The sequence below is a fragment of the Esox lucius genome, chromosome 13 (assembly GCF_011004845.1).
Source record: "Esox lucius isolate fEsoLuc1 chromosome 13, fEsoLuc1.pri, whole genome shotgun sequence".
NCBI lineage: Eukaryota > Metazoa > Chordata > Actinopteri > Esociformes > Esocidae > Esox > Esox lucius.
Window position 1 is genome coordinate 35,211,816 of NC_047581.1, and position 19,515 is coordinate 35,231,330.

General features: G+C 40.7%; 1 protein-coding gene across 4 annotated transcripts; it reads right to left on the reverse strand.

The window, feature by feature from the left end:
* Nucleotides 1-3,100: 3,100 nt before the first annotated feature.
* On the reverse strand, nucleotides 3,101-19,301 carry hapln1a (hyaluronan and proteoglycan link protein 1a). 4 transcript variants are annotated; one of them, XM_010877136.4, is made up of 4 exons: nucleotides 18,697-19,301; nucleotides 8,102-8,458; nucleotides 5,580-5,882; nucleotides 3,101-5,397 (listed from the first exon to the last, which is right to left on the reverse strand). In XM_010877136.4, the coding sequence occupies exons 1-4, from the start codon at nucleotides 18,782-18,784 to the stop codon at nucleotides 5,108-5,110; spliced, it is 1,038 nt and encodes a 345-aa protein (XP_010875438.1). In that variant the 5' UTR covers nucleotides 18,785-19,301; the 3' UTR covers nucleotides 3,101-5,107. The 4 variants fall into 4 exon arrangements, with proteins under 4 accessions (XP_010875438.1, XP_010875439.1, XP_019907793.2 ...); XM_010877137.4 differs by having other exon boundaries at nucleotides 8,123-8,458; nucleotides 18,697-19,298; XM_020052234.3 differs by lacking the exon at nucleotides 18,697-19,301 and adding an exon at nucleotides 10,519-10,856.
* Between the last annotated feature and the right edge of the window lie 214 nt (nucleotides 19,302-19,515).

Genomic DNA, 19,515 nt, shown 5'->3' on the forward strand with positions numbered 1-19,515 from the left:
CAAGACTGTTTTTGCCTGCTCTCTATCACCAAAGAAATAAAAAATGTCAAATGTTTTCAAGCTCAATTTTCATTCACAGTTATTAACTGGCTGATGTAGTTTAGGGTGCACAGCATGTTAGATTTAACATTGTGAAGATTAAACATTGAATAGCTTTGAACTACATTGACACGGTCAACATGACTTCATCTGTGTTTAGTAGTATAGTTCCATCAGCAGATGGTGCTGTCGAGGTGTTGCCTAAAACTTTGTCCAGAGCGGAGCAGATACTCTCCATGAAATGATGGGGTTACTTTCACTTGGAAAATCCTGAGACATCCAGGACTTTTGGTTTCTTACAACAATACACCTCTCCTATTCAGGAAAAGTTCTTTAACCACCTGAATGTTTTAAAATGTGTAGCTGTCATAACAATACTTCACATAATTATACAGACCACGATCCACTCACTCATTCAAGTACTGACCTGCTTAGCACAGGCTTGTGTTGAGGTCCATAACATTATGATACCTGAACACCACCAAGCACAGCACTCCATAACAGTTCTCAAGCTCTTATATGTATGCGTTCTGCAGGTAGATACATTACACGTGCATCTGAGCAGTGTATCATACTCTACAAACGCCCTTCTGCAGACACACAGATACATTTGTGTAAATTGTTAGGCAAAGAATTGTGGTTCATTTATGGTACACAGAGATGTGGATGTCTTTTGGAGGTCTTCAAGTGGCATACATGAATGACACAGTTCAAGGGTCAGTACTGTGTCCCTCTTCTTCCCAGAAGTCTGTTCTGCATGCTGATGCACAGAGACAGCAGACAAATGCTAAATCCATAGCCACTAATGCTTGGTCTTAACATAAAAAGAGAAGCATGCGGTTCAGTTAATACTTATATGCAATATGTCCACCATGCCATGGGGTTTGGAGGATGTTATCCACACAAATCTGTGTGCTGTATTAAAGAGCATAGAAACTGTTTTCTGTGTTCCCAAATAGGGTTGTCTTAGAGCTCCAGCAAAAACAATAAAAACAATAATTAGATTATACTTGGATTTTCCAGGTTTATAGTGTCCTGATAAACACAATTTGTTTTTCATAATCTCTAATCAGCTGCATTCTGCTTAAAAACATCCAGATCATCCTGTGAAACTCTTCAGCTAGTGTTTACTACAACTAATGAGCGCTGATGTTAGCGTTCAAGCTAACAGTTGCATCATCCAAAATAGGTATTGGCACACATGACAGCCCAACATCCCTGCTTAGACTGCTGCCCCCGCGACCCGGCCCCGGATAAGCGGAAGATGATGGATGGATGGATGGACAGCCAAACATAATCGTTGCCACTGTTTCAGCATTATTTAAAACAACTATGTAAGTATAACAACTGACAAAAAGTGTTTTGTTTAAAAATTATTAATGAAGTTAATAAAAAATGGGAGCACATGGGATGGCTAGTGTTAGCGTCCAGTAATGCTCATCTATTCCTCACATCAGTTGTGTAATGACAAAAAAAATTCTAGAAGGATAGTCCAGCATCTGTGAACAGAAGGAGGAACATTTTCCTAAGTTAATAAAACATGTTCCACTGGTAACCTCATTACAGTTTTGAGATTTGCTCATGTAGGCTACACATGGTTTACATATTTATTTTCTGGTGGATGAGTTGCTCCAGTGTGGTCCCTGGGACAGGCACAGGTAAAGCATTTACTGCACCTTTAAAGAGACTGATGGTCATACTCCATGCCTTTAGTATAATGAGGTTATAAGGCGAAGCACTGTGTGAAGAATATCAGTGTATCTAGAAACATTAGTTGGTTGTACTCCAAAATAAGTGCCGTTTGCTAACCTTCGATTATTGTATGTAAGTATGTAACAAATGTGCACCAATAGTGAATTTAATTTTACAAACAATCTGATATGTTAAGGAAATTACCCTTTAACCAGACTGATAATTCCACTGAGCCTGAAACCACTGGTCCCATGTGCCTGCTCTGATCAACTGCAGCCTACCACAATGCAATGGTGTAAAGCACCATTGCTAATTCATCACTACTAATTCACCATTACAATAACAGTGAGAAGAGAAATGTAATCCCATTCTAGATTGAGCCCCACTCTGTTTGTTTAGACTGTAGCTCTGTCATTAGAGAAGGCATGACTTGTGATTACAGGCCTCAGGCAGAATGTCCCAAGGGAAAAAACACAACAACCTTAAATCTTACTTGCATATGTCCCACTGCTAAACTCAAAGAAAACAATACTTTTTTTCTGTTTCTTCAGAATATTAGAGGCTTTCTGGGATCTCTCTTTCTCTTTTTTAGAAAAACCTATGTGGTTTATAAAGAAATGTGGTCTGGCTAATCCTGGCTTCCTGGTCTTGTCAAGGCTGAGTCAAAATGTAAGGCTCCGTGTCCATCATTCATTCATCATGGGAGCATTTCTATGCCTATATAAACTTGAAACATGAAGACGATGTAACCCCCAGACACACACACACATACACACACAGGGAAACACACACACACACCCCATTCAAACAAACAATGACCCGTTTTGTCTTCACACTGAAGACTGGTGTGAAAACAGCACAGTATTTCTACGTCATCTTATGACCTTAGCGATACGCCCAGCCATCCCACTGGCATGTGCAGTGTGTTTTAAAGCCATCTTGGAGGAGGCGCCAACATGACTGCCTGAATTGGTATCAATGGGTTCTTGGGGCTATTCAGATAACACCCACACATTCGTCTGACGTTTCCTTCCTCTCAAACGTAAGTGTATACCCATTGGAAAATAATATAAACAGAACAGCTTGGGAGGGACAGATCCTCCTATTCTACTTGGGTGCCTGGAGGACACTTAAGCATACCTAAGGAACGAATGGGAAAGTGTGGTGTCTGTGTCTGTCCTGCTCTAGCTCTCTTGTTAGATAAAAGTCCATTGAAGCATAGCTGACTGGAGAGAAGTAACATGTCAGGGACAATAAAGGGGAATTACATATATTTACTATAGACTTGGTATTGCTTGTACGTATGTGCTCCTTTGAAATGGGTTCATTTTGCGAGTGTCTTATGGATAACACAAACCTCCTCCACACCTTACAGGCATTCAGTGTTTATTGTGTCAAATGTATGCCAGAGTTACACATTTCTCAAAATAATGATTAAGAACTAGTTCTGAGTGATTCTGTGCCATCAGTGCTTACATTTATATCTTAGTTATACCCAATACCCTAGCATACATAGCACAACCAATGAACACAATTGTCCACAGGTATAGGGAGAAAGTCCTTTTTCAAAAAGGTACATGGCATTAGAATACAAACAATATCTCCAGGGTTATACAATGATAATACAAATGTGGTAAGGTCTGTCTGTGTAATAGTTTTTCCATCCAACTGCAATTAGTAAACCAGGTTCAACCAAACAATGAAATGCTAGACCAAGAAACAGAACAAGGTCAGTGTAAACAACACAAAAACAAAATCAAGATCACCATCATTTGTATGATCAGTTTTATTAGTCAGCATTAGTTAGTTTTTAACCTTCTGCATATCAAAGGGCCCACTTTGTATTCCAGTGCTGAGAGAGCACTTTAAAATATCTAACATAAAGAGAACACCATCTTTTTTACCACTGCATATAGATCAATGCTGATTACTGCCCTTGAAACATGATGATATTTTTGTCATGCTAGAACACTGATCTCAAGGGTTCATTTTTTTACCCTTTTAGATTTTTTTGCTGTTTGACTATGGACTGGGCCAACCTCTTCAAATCAGAATTTAATTCAGACCCTTCGGCGAGTCGATTTTTTCATTAAGACAGACATGGCTTAACATGGCTTAACATGCGATTTCAAAAGTGGTTTTGAGGTACTTTTAAAGCACTGTTGCACACTAGGAACTGTTTCAAAGGTAGTCAAATACCATGAAAAGTGCAATGTGAACCTAGTGTTTTCTTCTCAACCCAAATGATCTGTGTCAGCAGCAGTTTGTCAACGTTAATCCTTTTTTGGCTGCCATTCCAGTGTTAAATACATTCAGCTGCTACTGTACAACTGTTTAAGACCAATATCACATTTCATTTTGGTTTGCAAATACAATACTCACACCAGTTGTACTGTGATGCAATCCTGGTATACACTTGGCTGTGGGTGGTTCGTGGACGGCTTAGTCATTTGTTTTTAATGCTATAGTGTGCTGACATTTTTCCATTACTGAAATGTTTGTACTTTTGGGAAGTATGCATCAAATTCCATCTCTTGAAAGAGACACAAAAATGTTGTCATTGTAAACAATTTCACAAAGTAATTGGCCACACACAGTGACATAAATAGAACATCAGAAACAAGCCAATACAAACACTGTTAAAAAGAACAAAGGTTTTATATTAGGTGCAATTATTGTTCAGTATTGCTTTGATTATCGACATGTATTGATCTATGCTATCTATGACATTTACACATTCATATTATACCATTAACATACTTTTTTAAAGACAGTTCATAAATTTGAAATGTGCTCTGAAGGATTGTTAGTAAGTGGGGGGTAGTCTTTAAATGTGAAATGGGAACAAAATAATTAAAGCAACACTGGTAAGAAATACAAAGTGTTTTCGGAGAGTAGGACTTAATAAACCTTTTCTACTAACGTTAGTGGACAGATTTTATGGACATTTTAGAAGAAAATCCTTGTTGATCACTGTTTTCAGATTTACAGTCAGCTTGATAACTTGACTATACTGTATTAATTATTCTTCTACATAGAGGAAGATTTGCTTGGGATTGAAATGTGACATTATTTCAAATCTTCTTACACTTTGTCATAGTTTGTGGCAAGTGTTACTAAGCAGACCTCTGCTCCCGTCAAACAATGGTCATATATTTTTATCTAATTCCAGCTTAAAATATGCATATTGATCATTGCAATATAAACATAAGCTTTTACAGTTTTCATGATTTGAAAGAATAAAAAAGGTTATCCCAGTTTTGGCAAGGTAATGTGCTAATCCTAGTTCATGTGAATCATTGTACTGGTGTTGTATGGGTGGGGTTTTTCTTTGGTTTTTACAAGGTTTTGGTGCATAAGGCTAAACCTTCCCTATTTACTGCTGGCCCTTAAAGCAGTAGACCCCGTAGAGCTTCTGCTTCTTGTCGGGGAATCCAACGAGGCGCACAGCCGCCTCAGTCGGGCTGCAATTCTTGCGTGGCCTGGAGATCGGGTAGCGGACACTGCCATCGGCCAGCCAGCCAGAGTCGCAGCGGTCATAACCATTAAGTTTCCATGCAGCGTACATCTGGCCCACCTTGGCAATCTCCGCCCCGTCATCCTGGCACGCCAGAACAGCCTCGGCAAATGTCAGCCTGTTGGGCTGCACCAGCCAGTAGAACTCTCCTGAGGAGACACGGCCAAAGGTCGGTCAAGGGGGCATTCTGCCTCAATTCATGGAAAGTTAAATCAGTTGTGGTGATTAACATGCCACTCTGTGATGCATGTCTACCCTTTTCTGATATTTGAATAACCATCCATGCGTCCCATTGCACTTCAGAAACACATTTACTCATATGAATACTCACCCCTCAGAGCGCCAGAGAAGCAGAAGACGTCGAAGCGGCTGCTGGACTTGTCACGCTGACCGTAGTTCCTCAGGCCCGCCACAGAGTTGGCGCCTCCGCATGGCCCTCTGGGGTTGGTGATGGGATATTGCACGGTGCCGTCGCTCAGCCAGCCGGCATTGCACCAGTCCAGGCCACCCCTCCAGGCCTCGTACAGCTGATCGAAAGACGCCACCGTAGCGTCCTGGCCCAAGCAGGCCTGCTCAGCATCGTGAAAGTTGAGGTTGTATCGGCCCAGCCGCGGAGAGTAAGGGAAGACCACGCCTGGAAGTGAGCAAGGAAAATGTCTCATATCAAGGCGCATTTGGCACTAATGCCACATGGAGGTCCCACACACGACTACTTCCACTAACACTAACCATTTCTGAGATAATTAGCCCCCTTAATTAAACAGATGGGGAAATGAATGACTTGATTGATGACTGATGTGCTGAATTCAGTGTGTTCTTACATGATTGGTCCTTAAATGTAATGAACAGAGTAGATACAGAAATGTACTATGAATGAACATATGCACATGTCAAAGATGGCATATCAATAATACTGCCGATCAGGAATATTATTCTAAAGTTGAACATATACAGGAATAGATGCAGGAATAGATGCAGGAATAGATGCTGGAATAGATACAGACTGTTCTTTCTTCTAAACCCACTGTGGCACTGTGTTTGTGTTCCTCATTCAGAAAACACATGGAACAGATCGGGTTGCATTGCTTTTTTACACATTTGTTCTACTGTCGTTTTACCAAGTCAGCCATTCAGTTGAATGAAGAATGTGTCTAGTCCTTGGGTTTAGACCAGACCAGTCATGAGGGAATTGGGGTTTCTGACACACAATCTGATAGTATAGCTTAGTGACTGAAAGCCATTACTCTTCTTGCTCCTATAGCTCCTAGTGAGTGCTAAGCAGCCATCCCTGGAGGGGCTCCAGAGTTTGCTAACTGCCTAATTTCGTGGTTGTCTGCCCCTCAGCTGTGAAGACAGATTCATCTCACGCACACTAGAACACTCATCCTGTGTGTCATCCTTTTTTCTTTTCCAAACAAGCTGCTCAGGTTTAGATTTAGAGCAGAACAACTAAGCTATAAAGTATGTTAGGTCAGACCAAAAATTCACCGTACTACAATACCAAGACTGAGTCGCTCAGTTAAGTCATTTATCAGAATCAGACGTTGCTGGTTCCCTCCTCTTTATCATATGTAAGACTTCAAATGTCTGCCCTCCATACATATGAATGCCCTGAGAGAGAGGTTGCTAGAATCTGACTCTAGTGATTGTTGGCATGTACTTGCAAAACACAGAATTGTACCTCAACGGCCCCTTTTCAGTCCTTGTCAATGTACTTTGTATAAATGAGAGAGGTTGCTCATTTAGTATTGCCATTTGTACTTGCATTTGACTTCATTGCACATCCATACACCCCACTTGTAACATGCATTATCCTTATGACTTGTACATTTTCTGCTCTCTATTTGCACTCCTGGTTTGACGCTAACTGCATTTCGTTGTGCTGTACTTGTACTGTTCAATGACAATAAAGTTGAATCCATTCTAAATCTAACATAGCTGACTGTCCTGTGCTTGATGAACCCAAGGACGAAATCCAACGCGTTTCTTTTCCATTTTGTATATAGTTTTAAAATGACTAGGAATGCCAAAGTATATAATTGTCTGTAGTTAAATCTGCTCCAAAACCTTGCATGTCGTGTTAGCCTAAGTACCCAAATGCTTGACTGTCAGATTTGTTCAAGCAAAACCAAGATAACATTTGATTTCATTAGTTTAACGGAAAATCATAACCAGCACTGAGGCTTGGGTTACCTTTTTTCCAATGTTAACAATGGCCATTTGTATCTGTTTCTTTTTTATTATGGCTTGCAAAATAACTTCTTTGGTAAAATATTCAGTTTCTTCCCACAGAGCCAAATCTGCTCAGGCGGTCTTGGCCCAAATGGAAACTTGGACCATGTGATTGTATTGAATGCCCTTAGACTGACTCAGATTTACCGTTATAATTTTTGAAACGCAATCCCTCATGGTTGTAATTGTGCCACATGTATAAAAGGAGGAGCAGGAGTACTTATATCATCATGCAATTTACTTGAGTAAGATAGATGTCTGGACAGATGCAGAGCATGACTATTTCAGATGAAAAATGTGTGGATGTTTAATGCAATCTAAGACTGCCTGGATGTTATTAGCGCGCAATGAAAGTCAATAAACAAAATCTATCATCTCCTTTGTATTTTGTGGTGGTGATATTTTGAAGTTTTTGTTTTCCTGTAGGTATGGTCAAATGGTATTATCAAACTCTTATCCCAATTCTCAGGATAGAAAATGCACTTCAAAAACGTAAACAACAACAACAGCGAAAAGGCCAGATCCAAAGCAAGCGGCTACATCGGAAAGGGCGGATGGATAAATAAAGAAGATGATGCCCATCAATGAGCTGAAGACAGTAATAGAAAGAGGAAGATGTACCATCGCTGTAGCCTACACTACCTTGCACCTCCAAGATGACCACATGGATGTTGTCATCAAAGCCATCAATGACTTCACAGATGAACTTTCCAACATCGTCCTGGGACACATCAGTGAGAATCAGTGAGGCATCATCATCGTCTTCCTCCAGGAGGTGGACGCGGCCCTGGAAGCTGCCGTAGCTGTTCTCGTGTAAGCCACCCATGGACTCAAGCACGTCCTCCTCCACTGACTCGTCCATGGACATCTTGGTCCACTTGATCTTCATGCCCAGTCTGCCAAAGTTGACCCCGTACTCGCGGTGTATCCGGCATGGTAGAGTGACATTGGAACCATGACTGGCAAACACTCGGTTCTCTGAGAAGAAGAGGAGTCAAGATCCAATTAAATATTAAAACAACAGAGTAAAATACAGAACGATATTGTACGGGTAACTCGTTTTAGCACAGCAACGACTGCTTCCAATATGCGGATAGACACGTCGTGTATATGGTGAGTAATGTGTTGATGTATTGCTTTTAATTTCTGTTGTGCGAGGACCTGATCCAAGCGTACAATGATCAAGACGTTGTAAAAGAATAGTATGTATGTGGTTAGTTTACAATCCAAAAAGCAATGATTGCTCATATACAGTTTCTTCTTTTTTGAAAACCATAATGACTGTGCTTCGAAGTCTAACAATGTACTTTTTAAGACTTTCAAACTGCCACAATAACTATTCCAGAATGCAGCAAGGCTCTGCCCTTTCAGCCCACCAGAGCAAACCTGTCATGTTTCCTGGTACCAGTACTTGGGTAGGAGAACAGGAAGGGAATGGGATTGGGAAAGTCAATTAAATAGTTTCTAAAAGCCTGTGAAGTTATCGAGCAAAGCGGGGAGGATGGGGTACCCTTTTCAATTTAAACAAAAAGGGTTTCTGGGTTGGATTAAAGAACTCCCTCACTGGCTGACAGTTTTCTTCAGTGGAAGCAAATAGAAATAGAGGGTACTAACTTGTGTTTTTCTTCCTACATATTTTTACAATGCCATTATCATTACAAACACGGCGGATTCATTTTTATTTTGTGCTATTTGTGAGCAAATCTGAGATATTTATGAGTAAAAATGCTTTTGTCAATTCCAGTAGTGTATTATTTAAAAGAGTAAGTTGTGATATTTGCTTTTGTCGGTTTAGTCAAATATTGTAGCTTATTGAAAAATTGCACATATGCCATTTAATATGGACCCTTTAGGTATTGTACTCATTTCTGGAGGAATAAAGTACATTTTATGTTTGTCTGTATGTCTTATAATAGGGAAGATATTGCTTGTTACATAACTGGGCCACAATATACTCTGTAAATGTACTACTCTAAATTCCCCAAGCATTCTGTAATGTTAATTTAAATCCAGACTCTATGTCAAATAAATCACTGTGTGTAACCCACCCCCCCACCCCCCCCCCCCCACCCCCACACACACACACCCACACACACATCAGAATGCACTATCATCAGAGCAGTCCACCAGTTACACTTTGGGCACCAGTGTCCCAAAACAAGTGGAATACCACCAGCAGCAGCACTGTTAAATGCAAGGTAATTCACCAGCAACCCTTAAGATTAAATGTTTATCTTTCATACCCCCAGCTCACTTGTGTGAAACATGATTTGAGTCCTCTGCTTAGTCATTTACAAAAAATAAGGGACAAATAGGCGGTTTGTAAACGGACAGGTTTTCCACCATGTTACTGTCATCACCGTTCGGTCCCCCTCTTGCTCGTTCCTGTGCCTCCAACCCTTCAGTAGTAAAAGCACTCTGAGTGGTGGATATACAGTAAATCAAGTGAAGCATACAAACACAAGAGACATACAATCTGTATACAGTATCTACAGGGAGAGTTGAGGCTCTGGATCACCTCAATCTACAGGTTGGGATCTGTGCTTGTGCTATTAAATCTGTGCAGCTCATCTACAATGCAACAATTCGCCTGGTGTTCAAACTTCCCTGCTTCTTTCACGTCATCCCACTCCTGCACAAACTCCAACGGGCTCCGTTTGAACATTACGTCCACAACAAACCTACGATTTACGTCTATGGAACAGCAAGGGGAGCTGCATCTCCCTACTTTCAGGCTAAGCACTTACGTACATCCCTACCCAATTTCTATTATTATTATTATTTTATTCTGCACTTTGCTGATAGTTTTCTTAATTGAATAAAATGTACTTACAGGAAATGAGTCGTGTGGTAACTCCACCTAGCTTTCTGAATAGTAATGAATAAGTCATAAGTAGAGGTGGATCAGGGCGTCTGATGAATGACATAATTGCAAAACGTAAACGTCCCCTTAATAAAAAAAACATGCCTCTCCCTCTTTCCCTTCCCTTTTTTTTGTCTCTCCTGCTGCCTTTTTAATTTGATCTAGCTGTCTTCACCTCTGTCTCCTTCCTTTCTTTTATTTCCCCTTTTTGTGTGTCGCTCCGCGTTTTGCTACGCATCTGTCCAGTGTAGTCACACTCAGGGAGTTGTATAACAGCAGGGTTCTTGAGCCACACCAAACCTCAGAACAGTTCCGCTGGCTCATCAAGTCGGAAAATCTTTTCCAGATGTGCCATTAAAAATGTAGGATTCACTACAATCTGTAGGATTTACTCCTATCATATCGCCCCTTCCCCTAACTTCCTCCGTCCCGGTTTTCTCACCTCAGCCAAAACCCCAGAATCCCTATCTCCCATTCACAGATGACGGAGTGGACAAGTGGCTGGACGTACAGCAACAACATTCACCCTATGCATTTCCAGCAGTTAGACGTCCTGCTAAGGGATTTAATGAAGATGCGCTGCTTGAACATGTTAATCTTGCCCTAATGTGTTTCCCTAACTACAACCACTCTTTCCTTTCCTCAGGGCTGCAACTCAACCTCCACCACACTCCACCACCCCGCCCAGACACGTCTCCTTCATCCAGACAGGAATACCAGATGCATGCAAAGGGGTTAACGAAAAAGTACCGAATCCCACTTCTGTTACCAACTAATTAAAACAATGCTGAACGAAGGTCTTTTTTTGAGCCTAGTATCTGTGACAACGTTTGACGAGCACCTTGTTTGTCATTGGCTTTTATGATGCACTGGAACTCATAAACGTTGGACTTCACCAAGGTTTGACTGGAAACTGAAAGCTCATAATGACATGATCGATTTTCATCAAAATGACTGGGCCCCAGTAAAGTTGTCAGCGAGATGTAACACAGTCCAAGATTTATGCATACATGTTTCCAATTCTTTTTCAGCAGATGTGAATGAGGTAAAAGAATGAAGAGCTTTCTTGTTTGGTTTATGGAAACATTGTTATTTCTTACACTGTTATAAGCCAGTGGTTTCAGTTGATTTAACTGCACTCACTACTGTAAGCATAATAAACTACACTCACTGAATAAGGTCTTCTAAATTACTTAAATATACAGTAAATATGTAAATTACATGGGGTGTACATGGTAAGGATTACAGATTTCATAACTAACAGGAAACAGTATCTGGTTGACCTGAACTGAAAAACCATGTGCAAAGAGAAACCATAGAGCAGCACCTCTCAAACCTGTGCTTAGGGACAGGCGGACCATTCACATTTCTGTTGTAGCCCCGAACCAGCTCATCTGATTTACCTAATCAAAGCAATGATAACTACTTGCCAAAAAAAAGAAACGTGTGCGAGCTCTGGAAAAGTTCCTGTAGTGTGGTGTCCATAGGTGTGTACTGGATACAGCTGGGCCTGTAAACTCTTATTGTTGACTCAAACTGGCTGAGCGGAGCTGTAACATGTTGTAAATTATAACATGTCTAATAGGTTTGGGTGGGTGTGATTTTCCAGGCAGTGACACACATGCAGTTAAAACAGTGTATAATATCATCAACATATCTGTATGGAACATGCTGATTTTGGCTTGCAGGCTAATTAGCGACAAATCAACTCAGTAGTGGATTCAAACATGGACCACCAATGGTCTAACACCAGCTTAGATTAACACACGTTTAGGATTATATTATGACATGCTTGTAGATTAATGCCATGTACTGCTGTCTGTCATCTGGCATTTTTAGACAATAATAATTTTACAGTTAAATTATTGCCACACATTGTTACTTCCTCAAAGCCACAGCTGTACTCAATCAGTCAGTCTTCTTGCCTTTCACGGAGAGAGAATTGTCTATGATTGTAAAATGTCATAAAGTCTTGGTCCGCTGCTATACCATTTATTGTTATGCATGTATCCAAATACTTATTCTCCTGTCTTTTATTTTACCTACAACCTTAAGGAATCAACATAAAGGTTAGTGAGCCATTTGTAAATTACTTTTGTTACATTTCTTAAATTAGAAGGAACTCTTGCCCTCACCAAAATTGCTTACAGTAGTATAGTATAAATAACATATTGCTTGATATAAAGTATGAAAGACATAAAAAGAGAATGGTGTGATTACATGGAACGCTGTAATTCCATGTTTGAAACATGTTGCTGGCATCAAATTCAAAGTGAGCATATATTTTTCAAGAAACCATAACATTTCTCAGTTTCAACGTCATATGTTACTATTTGTACTATTTTATATAAAATATAGTGTTTAGATGATTTGCACATCATTGCATTCTGTTTTTCTTCCCATTTTACACAGTGTCCTACCTTTTTTGCCAACAGGGTTGTACAAGGACCAGCATAATGCCTTCACTTAGCTTGATTTGCAATGGATTACACATTTGGCTAAGACTTGGTAATACATGTATGACACACACACACACACACACTCAGACAGACTGTACTATAATATCAGCACGTCTTGGCACTTGTCACATTATAAATCCATCATATGAATCCATCCCCCGATAAATCATGTGTAGAATATCAATACAAATTGACAAATAAACTATACAGTACAGTGAGGGGAAAAAAAATGGATCCCCTGCTGATGTTGTATGTTTGCCCACTGACAAATAAATGATCAGTCTAAAATTGTAATTGTAGGTTTATTTGAACAGTGAGAGAGACAGAATAACAACAATAAAATCTAGAAAAACACATGTCAAAAAGGTTATGAATTGATTTGCATTTTAATGGGTGAAATAAGTATTTCATCCCCTCTCAATCAGAAAGATTTTTCTAGCGCCCAAGTGTCTTTTATACAGGTAACAAGCTAAGATTAGGAGCACACTCTTAAAGGGAATGCCCCTAATCTCAGCTTGTTACCTGTATAAAAGACACCTGTCCACAGAAGCAATCAATCAGATTCCAAACTCTCCACCATGGCCAAGACCAAAGAGCTGTCCAAGGATGTCAGGGACAAGATTGTAGACCCACACAAGGCTGGAATGGGCTACAAGACCATTGCCAAGCAACTTGGTGAGAAGATGACGACAATTGGTGCGATTTTTCGTAAATGGAAGAAACACAAAAGAACTGTCAATCTCCCAACAGTTGGGGCTCCATGCAAGATCTCAACACGTGGAGTTGCAATGATCATGAGAACGGTGAGGAATCAGCTCAGAACTACATGGGAGGATCTTGTCAATGATCTCAAGGCAGCTGGGACCATAGTCACCAAGAAAACAATTGGTAACACACTACGCCGTGAAGGACTGAAATCCTGCAGCGCCTGCAAGGTCCCCCTGCTCAAGAAAGCACATGTACAGGCCCGTCTGAAGTTTGTCAATGAACATCGGAATGATTCAGAGGAGAACTGGGTGAAAGTGTTTTGTCAGATGAGACCAAAATCGAGCTCTTTGGCATCAACTCAACTCACTGTGTTTGGAGGAGGAGGAATGCTGCCTATGACCCCAAGATCACCATTCCCACTGTCAAACATGGAGGTGGAAACATTATACTTTGAGGGTGTTTTTCTGCTAAGGGGACAGGAAAACGTCACTGCATCAAAGGGACGATGGACAGGGACCGTCACATCTTGGGTGAGAACCTCCTTCCCTCAGCCAGGGCATTGAAAATGGGTCGTGGATGGGTATTCCAGCAAGACAATGACCCAAAACACATGGCCAAGGCAACAAAGGAGTGGCTCAGGAAGAAGCCCATCTAGGTCTTGAAGTGGCCTAGCCAGTCTCCAGACCTTAATCCCAAAGAAAATCTGTGGAGGGAGCTGAAGGTTTGAGTTGCCAAACGTCAGCCTCGAAACCTTAATGATTTGAAAAAGATCTGCAAAGAGGAGTGGGACAAAATCCCTCCTGAGATGGGTGCAAACCTGGTGGCCAACTACAAGAAACATCTGACCTCTGTGATTGCCAAAAAGGGTTTTGCCACCAAGTGCTAAGTCATGTTTTGCAGAGGGGTCGAATACTTATTTCACTCATTAAAATGCAAATCAATTTATCAATTTTTTTTGTTCTGTCTCTCACTGTTCAAATAAACCTACCATTAAAATGACAGACTGATAATTTATTTTTCAGTGTGCAAACTTACAAAATCAGCAGGGGATTAAAAATAAATTCCCTCACTGTATTTACAAGAGAAATTACACTTCATACAGCTGGGCAGACGCACAGTTACTGTAGCTTGATTAGCTGGTGCATTGAATAGCAGCTTGGTTATATTGCTTTTGAAGGACAGTCAGGGAGCTGAAATGTATAATGGCCAAATGAGGTGTATGTTTAAGTAGTGGCCAAAGAGAGATATCTATCAGTGCACACAGGTTAATATCGTCAAACTCAAAGCCCCTGCCTGAGAGCAACCTGGAGTCCAAATTTGAGCGGAACGATACCTAGATTCTGGTCTAAGCCCCCTTCCAGGTCAGCAGAGCATGACCTTACTCTGAAAGGAATAGTCATTTGCCCAGAGTTCAGCACAGGGCTCTATACATTTAACTATGGCTGTTAATCTTGAATTCCTGTCAGAATTAATGCGTCACTGAAGATATCCAGCAGGCTGGGAAGTTAATCGATTGGACAACGCCCACGGTTTATAAGCACAATAAAACTTCTCTGTATAGCTAGAATAAAGATCTAGTGTAAACTGTAGTTGGTCTGGGTGCCGGCCAGAGCTATGGCTCTGACATCATGGGTTACACACACAGGCATACACACACAAGATCATCATCATCCCAATGGTCACCAGATCACAGGAGTTGAACTAATTCCTTTCTCTGACACTTCCGCTCAGATTTACAGAAGATTTGCTTCAGACGTGGCTTTCATAGCTTATACGAACATTGCCAGAAATTGGCAGCTCGGAAGCCATTGGCTCAATCTGCAAATTTCCACAAACAATTTCCCTAACCCTCTTCCCCGTACTTTTTTTGTACACCGCTGTATATATTCCCCTGTTTGACTGTTGGATTTACTTAGAAAAAAATCATTTCAGAATTTTTTTTTGATGCAGTTCGGTCACAAGCATACAAACTGCTCGCCACAGCAGTGATAAATGATACACAGTGAATTTATTTGAAAATGAATGTCTAATTTTTCATGGATTGCACCTCAATGACTTGGCCACGTACAGGTCTAATAATGTAAAAAAAGAGGCAAATTAATATAAAATGAATTAATATTCATCCCAAATTATACCAGGGCTTGGAAATGGACTGACATTGCAAAAGTGGGTAAAATGGCATTGCCATTACCATATATTAAAGGGGATAGTCTTTCTCGGTGAGGGCATTAAATTGCTAGGTCAGATATGTAATTTGCTAATTAAGAAGCATTTTTCTTTCTCAAATGGAAGTCACTGGGAAAGTATACACTGCCAGTCCTGGCTTCATTTGGAGCCCAGCTTCGCAGTACTCTTGTTTGATGCCCTTGTCAGAATGCGTAAGCATTTAGTAAAAAAGTTGTGATTTTGATGAAGTGTTAAAGTTTACAGAGGAACTGATGGATAAACATGACATTACTAGCTGGGATGTCACTTCAGGGTCCTCCAAGAAGACCACAAGACTGACTGATTCTGTGGTCAGCACTAGTTTGGGCAAAGTGAAAAAGAATGACGATGAACTGAGACACCTGTGGGTTGACATCATGTAGCTAACAGAGCTGCATGCACGGTTCCAGGAGGATCAATGTGGAATAATGAGAGCGGCCTCATGTGACCACTACCATATCTCTTTTGAAGATGCTGAAATAACTGCGGTTATTCAGCAACTGCGTCGTAAAGTGGAAGGAGGTCATGAATTCCCTTCCCTTATTGAAGTTTTGGACAGTTTCAGCCCGGACATTTTCCCAAACATCAATAGACTACTAAGAGCTGTCATTGCCCTTGCTGACTTGTAGTGTTGACAGGTTGTTCCTATGGGCCGGATCAAAACATCAATTGCATGTTGAATGCCTGTCTCAATAATGTTTTTGTCTTTTGAAAGGGAACTCAATGACTCTTTGGACTATGATGAAATCATGTCTATCTTCAGCAATAAGCCCAAACATTGACATATTGTGCTGTGAAACAAGGTAAGCCTGAATACTAACTATAATTTAGCCTGATGATGAAATGATGTAATTCAATACTAAGTAAACGACTGCTTTCGTTGCTATCGTTTTATTATTATGATGGCTCCTGGTTTGGTAAGGTCAGGTTTTTTTTTGGTGATTCTAGTGAGTTAATGTATTCATGCCTGCTGTGACATTATTTCTAATTACAGTTGAGTCATGCTTGAATACCTGTACAGTAGCATTTGCTTATTTGCTTATTTGTTTGTCATGGGAGTTTTTTGTAATTTTGTAAGTCACATTAAAAACTGGTAGTTTTGCTGTATTTCCTTTTTGGGCCCAGCTACGTTTACTCATGCCCAACCAAACATCCATTTATGTCTAAGCCACGAGTTGTCCCCCCTGACAAAAGCTAGCTAACAGGGATTAGCTTCTACCCCCAGTTTTCTCCTTCAGAACATTTCTTTATTTTCCCCACTTGGCGAGAAGGGTTATTGGGCAATGACAAGGTCTACATATAGATAGAATTCCAAGGCTCCCTAGAAAATGAATTTGTCACCCATCCCCCGCTTGCTGTCTGAAACCACTTTTAGCAGTAAACCAAGCCAGAACTAATATAACTCGCCAATACAATGTTATTTAGATTTTACTCCAAATTATATACTTAATATGGTCCTATCACTGTTTTACCCTATCATCTGATCTCCCACTCATTCTAGTTACGAAATAGATTTATGTTCTGATCTGCCGAGACTAGCTAGATACACCTCCTAGTCTGCCCTGATTAACTGCAGAATTTATGAACAGAATGGCATGGCTTAAATGTTTAAGTTTCAGACGGACAATGCTGAATCCACAGGTTAGCTAGTTGTGTAAAATCTGTTTTACACAGTACTCTTCATGCCTTCAATAATTCTGAAATTCTGACTAGTAACTATAGCATAGTATTTAGAGACATGGACAGGTGTGGACAACTTCTTAGATTGGAATCCACGGTCTCCCGCTTTTTTGATAATTACAAGCGGACAATTTCCTAGGTGAGAACCTCTGGTTAGCTGTTGTTATTTAATTACCTTTTTACCTCACACAGCCAGCCCTTTAAAATATATTGCAATGCAATATTGACGATCTCATTGCAGCTATGAGGTAAAATCATGGTCCTGAAATCAACAGATAGTCAGGGCTGAATGGTTCCCAGAGAATCTGGTGGGATGGTGTTAAATGCCGAGCTAAAGTCCACAAATAGGACCCGTGGACACTTTCCTGGTTTATCAACGTGTTTCAGGTTTAAGGTACAGGCCCATGTTTTCTACATCATCCCCCACTGACAAAGCTTGAGTCTTTATTATGGCACTTGGGTAGAATGTGGGAGATCGCCAATATGGAACAATATCACTCTTCCAATTAATTTATTATTTTCCAAGTTCGTCTGAGTGTTTTTTGGGAACCCTTATGCGTTCATCCAGTATTTCCTACATGACTGGGAAATTGATATTACTTGTCACTTTTTGTGTTGATGCCCTGGTTTAAGCTAGAAAGGTATTTTGCCATTGCATTTGAAAGTTAGATATTTTTGTTTGTATTTGTTTATTGATGTATTTTTTAAATTTTTTAAACATTACGTGGTCAGACACAGCGATCAAGTAAATACAGTATGGGAAACATTTTGTACAATTCAAAACTAAAACCACCTTTCCGATGAATAAGATTTGCAATGAAATGTTCATAATTAACAGAAGTTTTATCCACAGTTTCAGTGTAAAACAGAAAGTGTGTAATGTTTGGCCAGCAAGCCCTTGTCAGTGACTGACTGATTTATGATCAGCCAGTAGGCAGCCATGAGCAGCATGTTGGTGGGGGAGTCAGACTGTATGGGGCACCCTGGAGAGGGTTCCATTACCAACCACTACAATGACCCTGCTGTTATACAAGTCTATGGTACCACTTTACTGAGGCCCCATAACGCAAACACACATAAACACACACACAAACATCCACGCGTGCATGCACACCCGCACATACCACTGCACCTAGACACACACACTCTCGCAGACTCACACCTACTAAGTTTCACACAATACACACCATACACTCAATCCCACAGAAACACACACCACACACATGTAGATATATATCTACACACACATGAACACACACACACACACACGCAACATACAGACAAACATATTTCCATCTTACCTGAAGATTGAGAAGCAGCACCGTTCGTGTCACTATACACGCTGCTGGCCAGGGTGAGGGAAAGCACAAGGGACAGCAAAGTGCTCATTTTCTCTTTCTTTTTTTTAACACCAGACTTTCTTTACACAAAATGCAAAAAAAGCCAAAAAGAAAAGTTGCACCTATCAGCTAGTTAACGAGAGTCAAGAGTTCTTTGCTTTCAATAAACGTTTCTCTTTCTTTCCTTTTTTTTCTGTCTATCTGTCTTTATGAGTTGTGCCAGAAAACCCTGATACAGCAGCCACCGGTGATGCTACTGGAAAGTTTGGGCTCCTAAGACGTCCACACAAATGCCTTTTATTGTAGTCCAGCATGGCTAAGACCACTCCCCTTTCCATCCGTGGGAGAGAGCCCACAACCACGGCTTTATTCAGGCTCCCTTCACCCACCTAGTTCGTGAACAGCTCTCCACAACCTCCCCAAAATGCTGTGTTCCTTCACGCCGGTCCCCCTTAGGAGCAGATAAGGTACACCGTCTTGCTCCTGAGGTGTCCTCTTTGTTGATGTGACACCTGAAGGAGGGAGTCCGTTACAAACCAAATAACTGCACACTGTTTATAGTACTTTAGTACTATGAAATGTGTTTCTGTTCATACCGTTGTCACTTTGTCTACAACAGTACACATTCCTCGTTCTACACTTTGTTATGGGATCGCAGATCATCCTTTGCTATTGTACCGACAAAACAAAAGAGTGGAGCATCTTCACAACATCTGCAAGCACCATCTTAAACAGCTGCTGTACCTGCCTGGTGCGTTGCGGAGTGTGTGGGGATCTCAC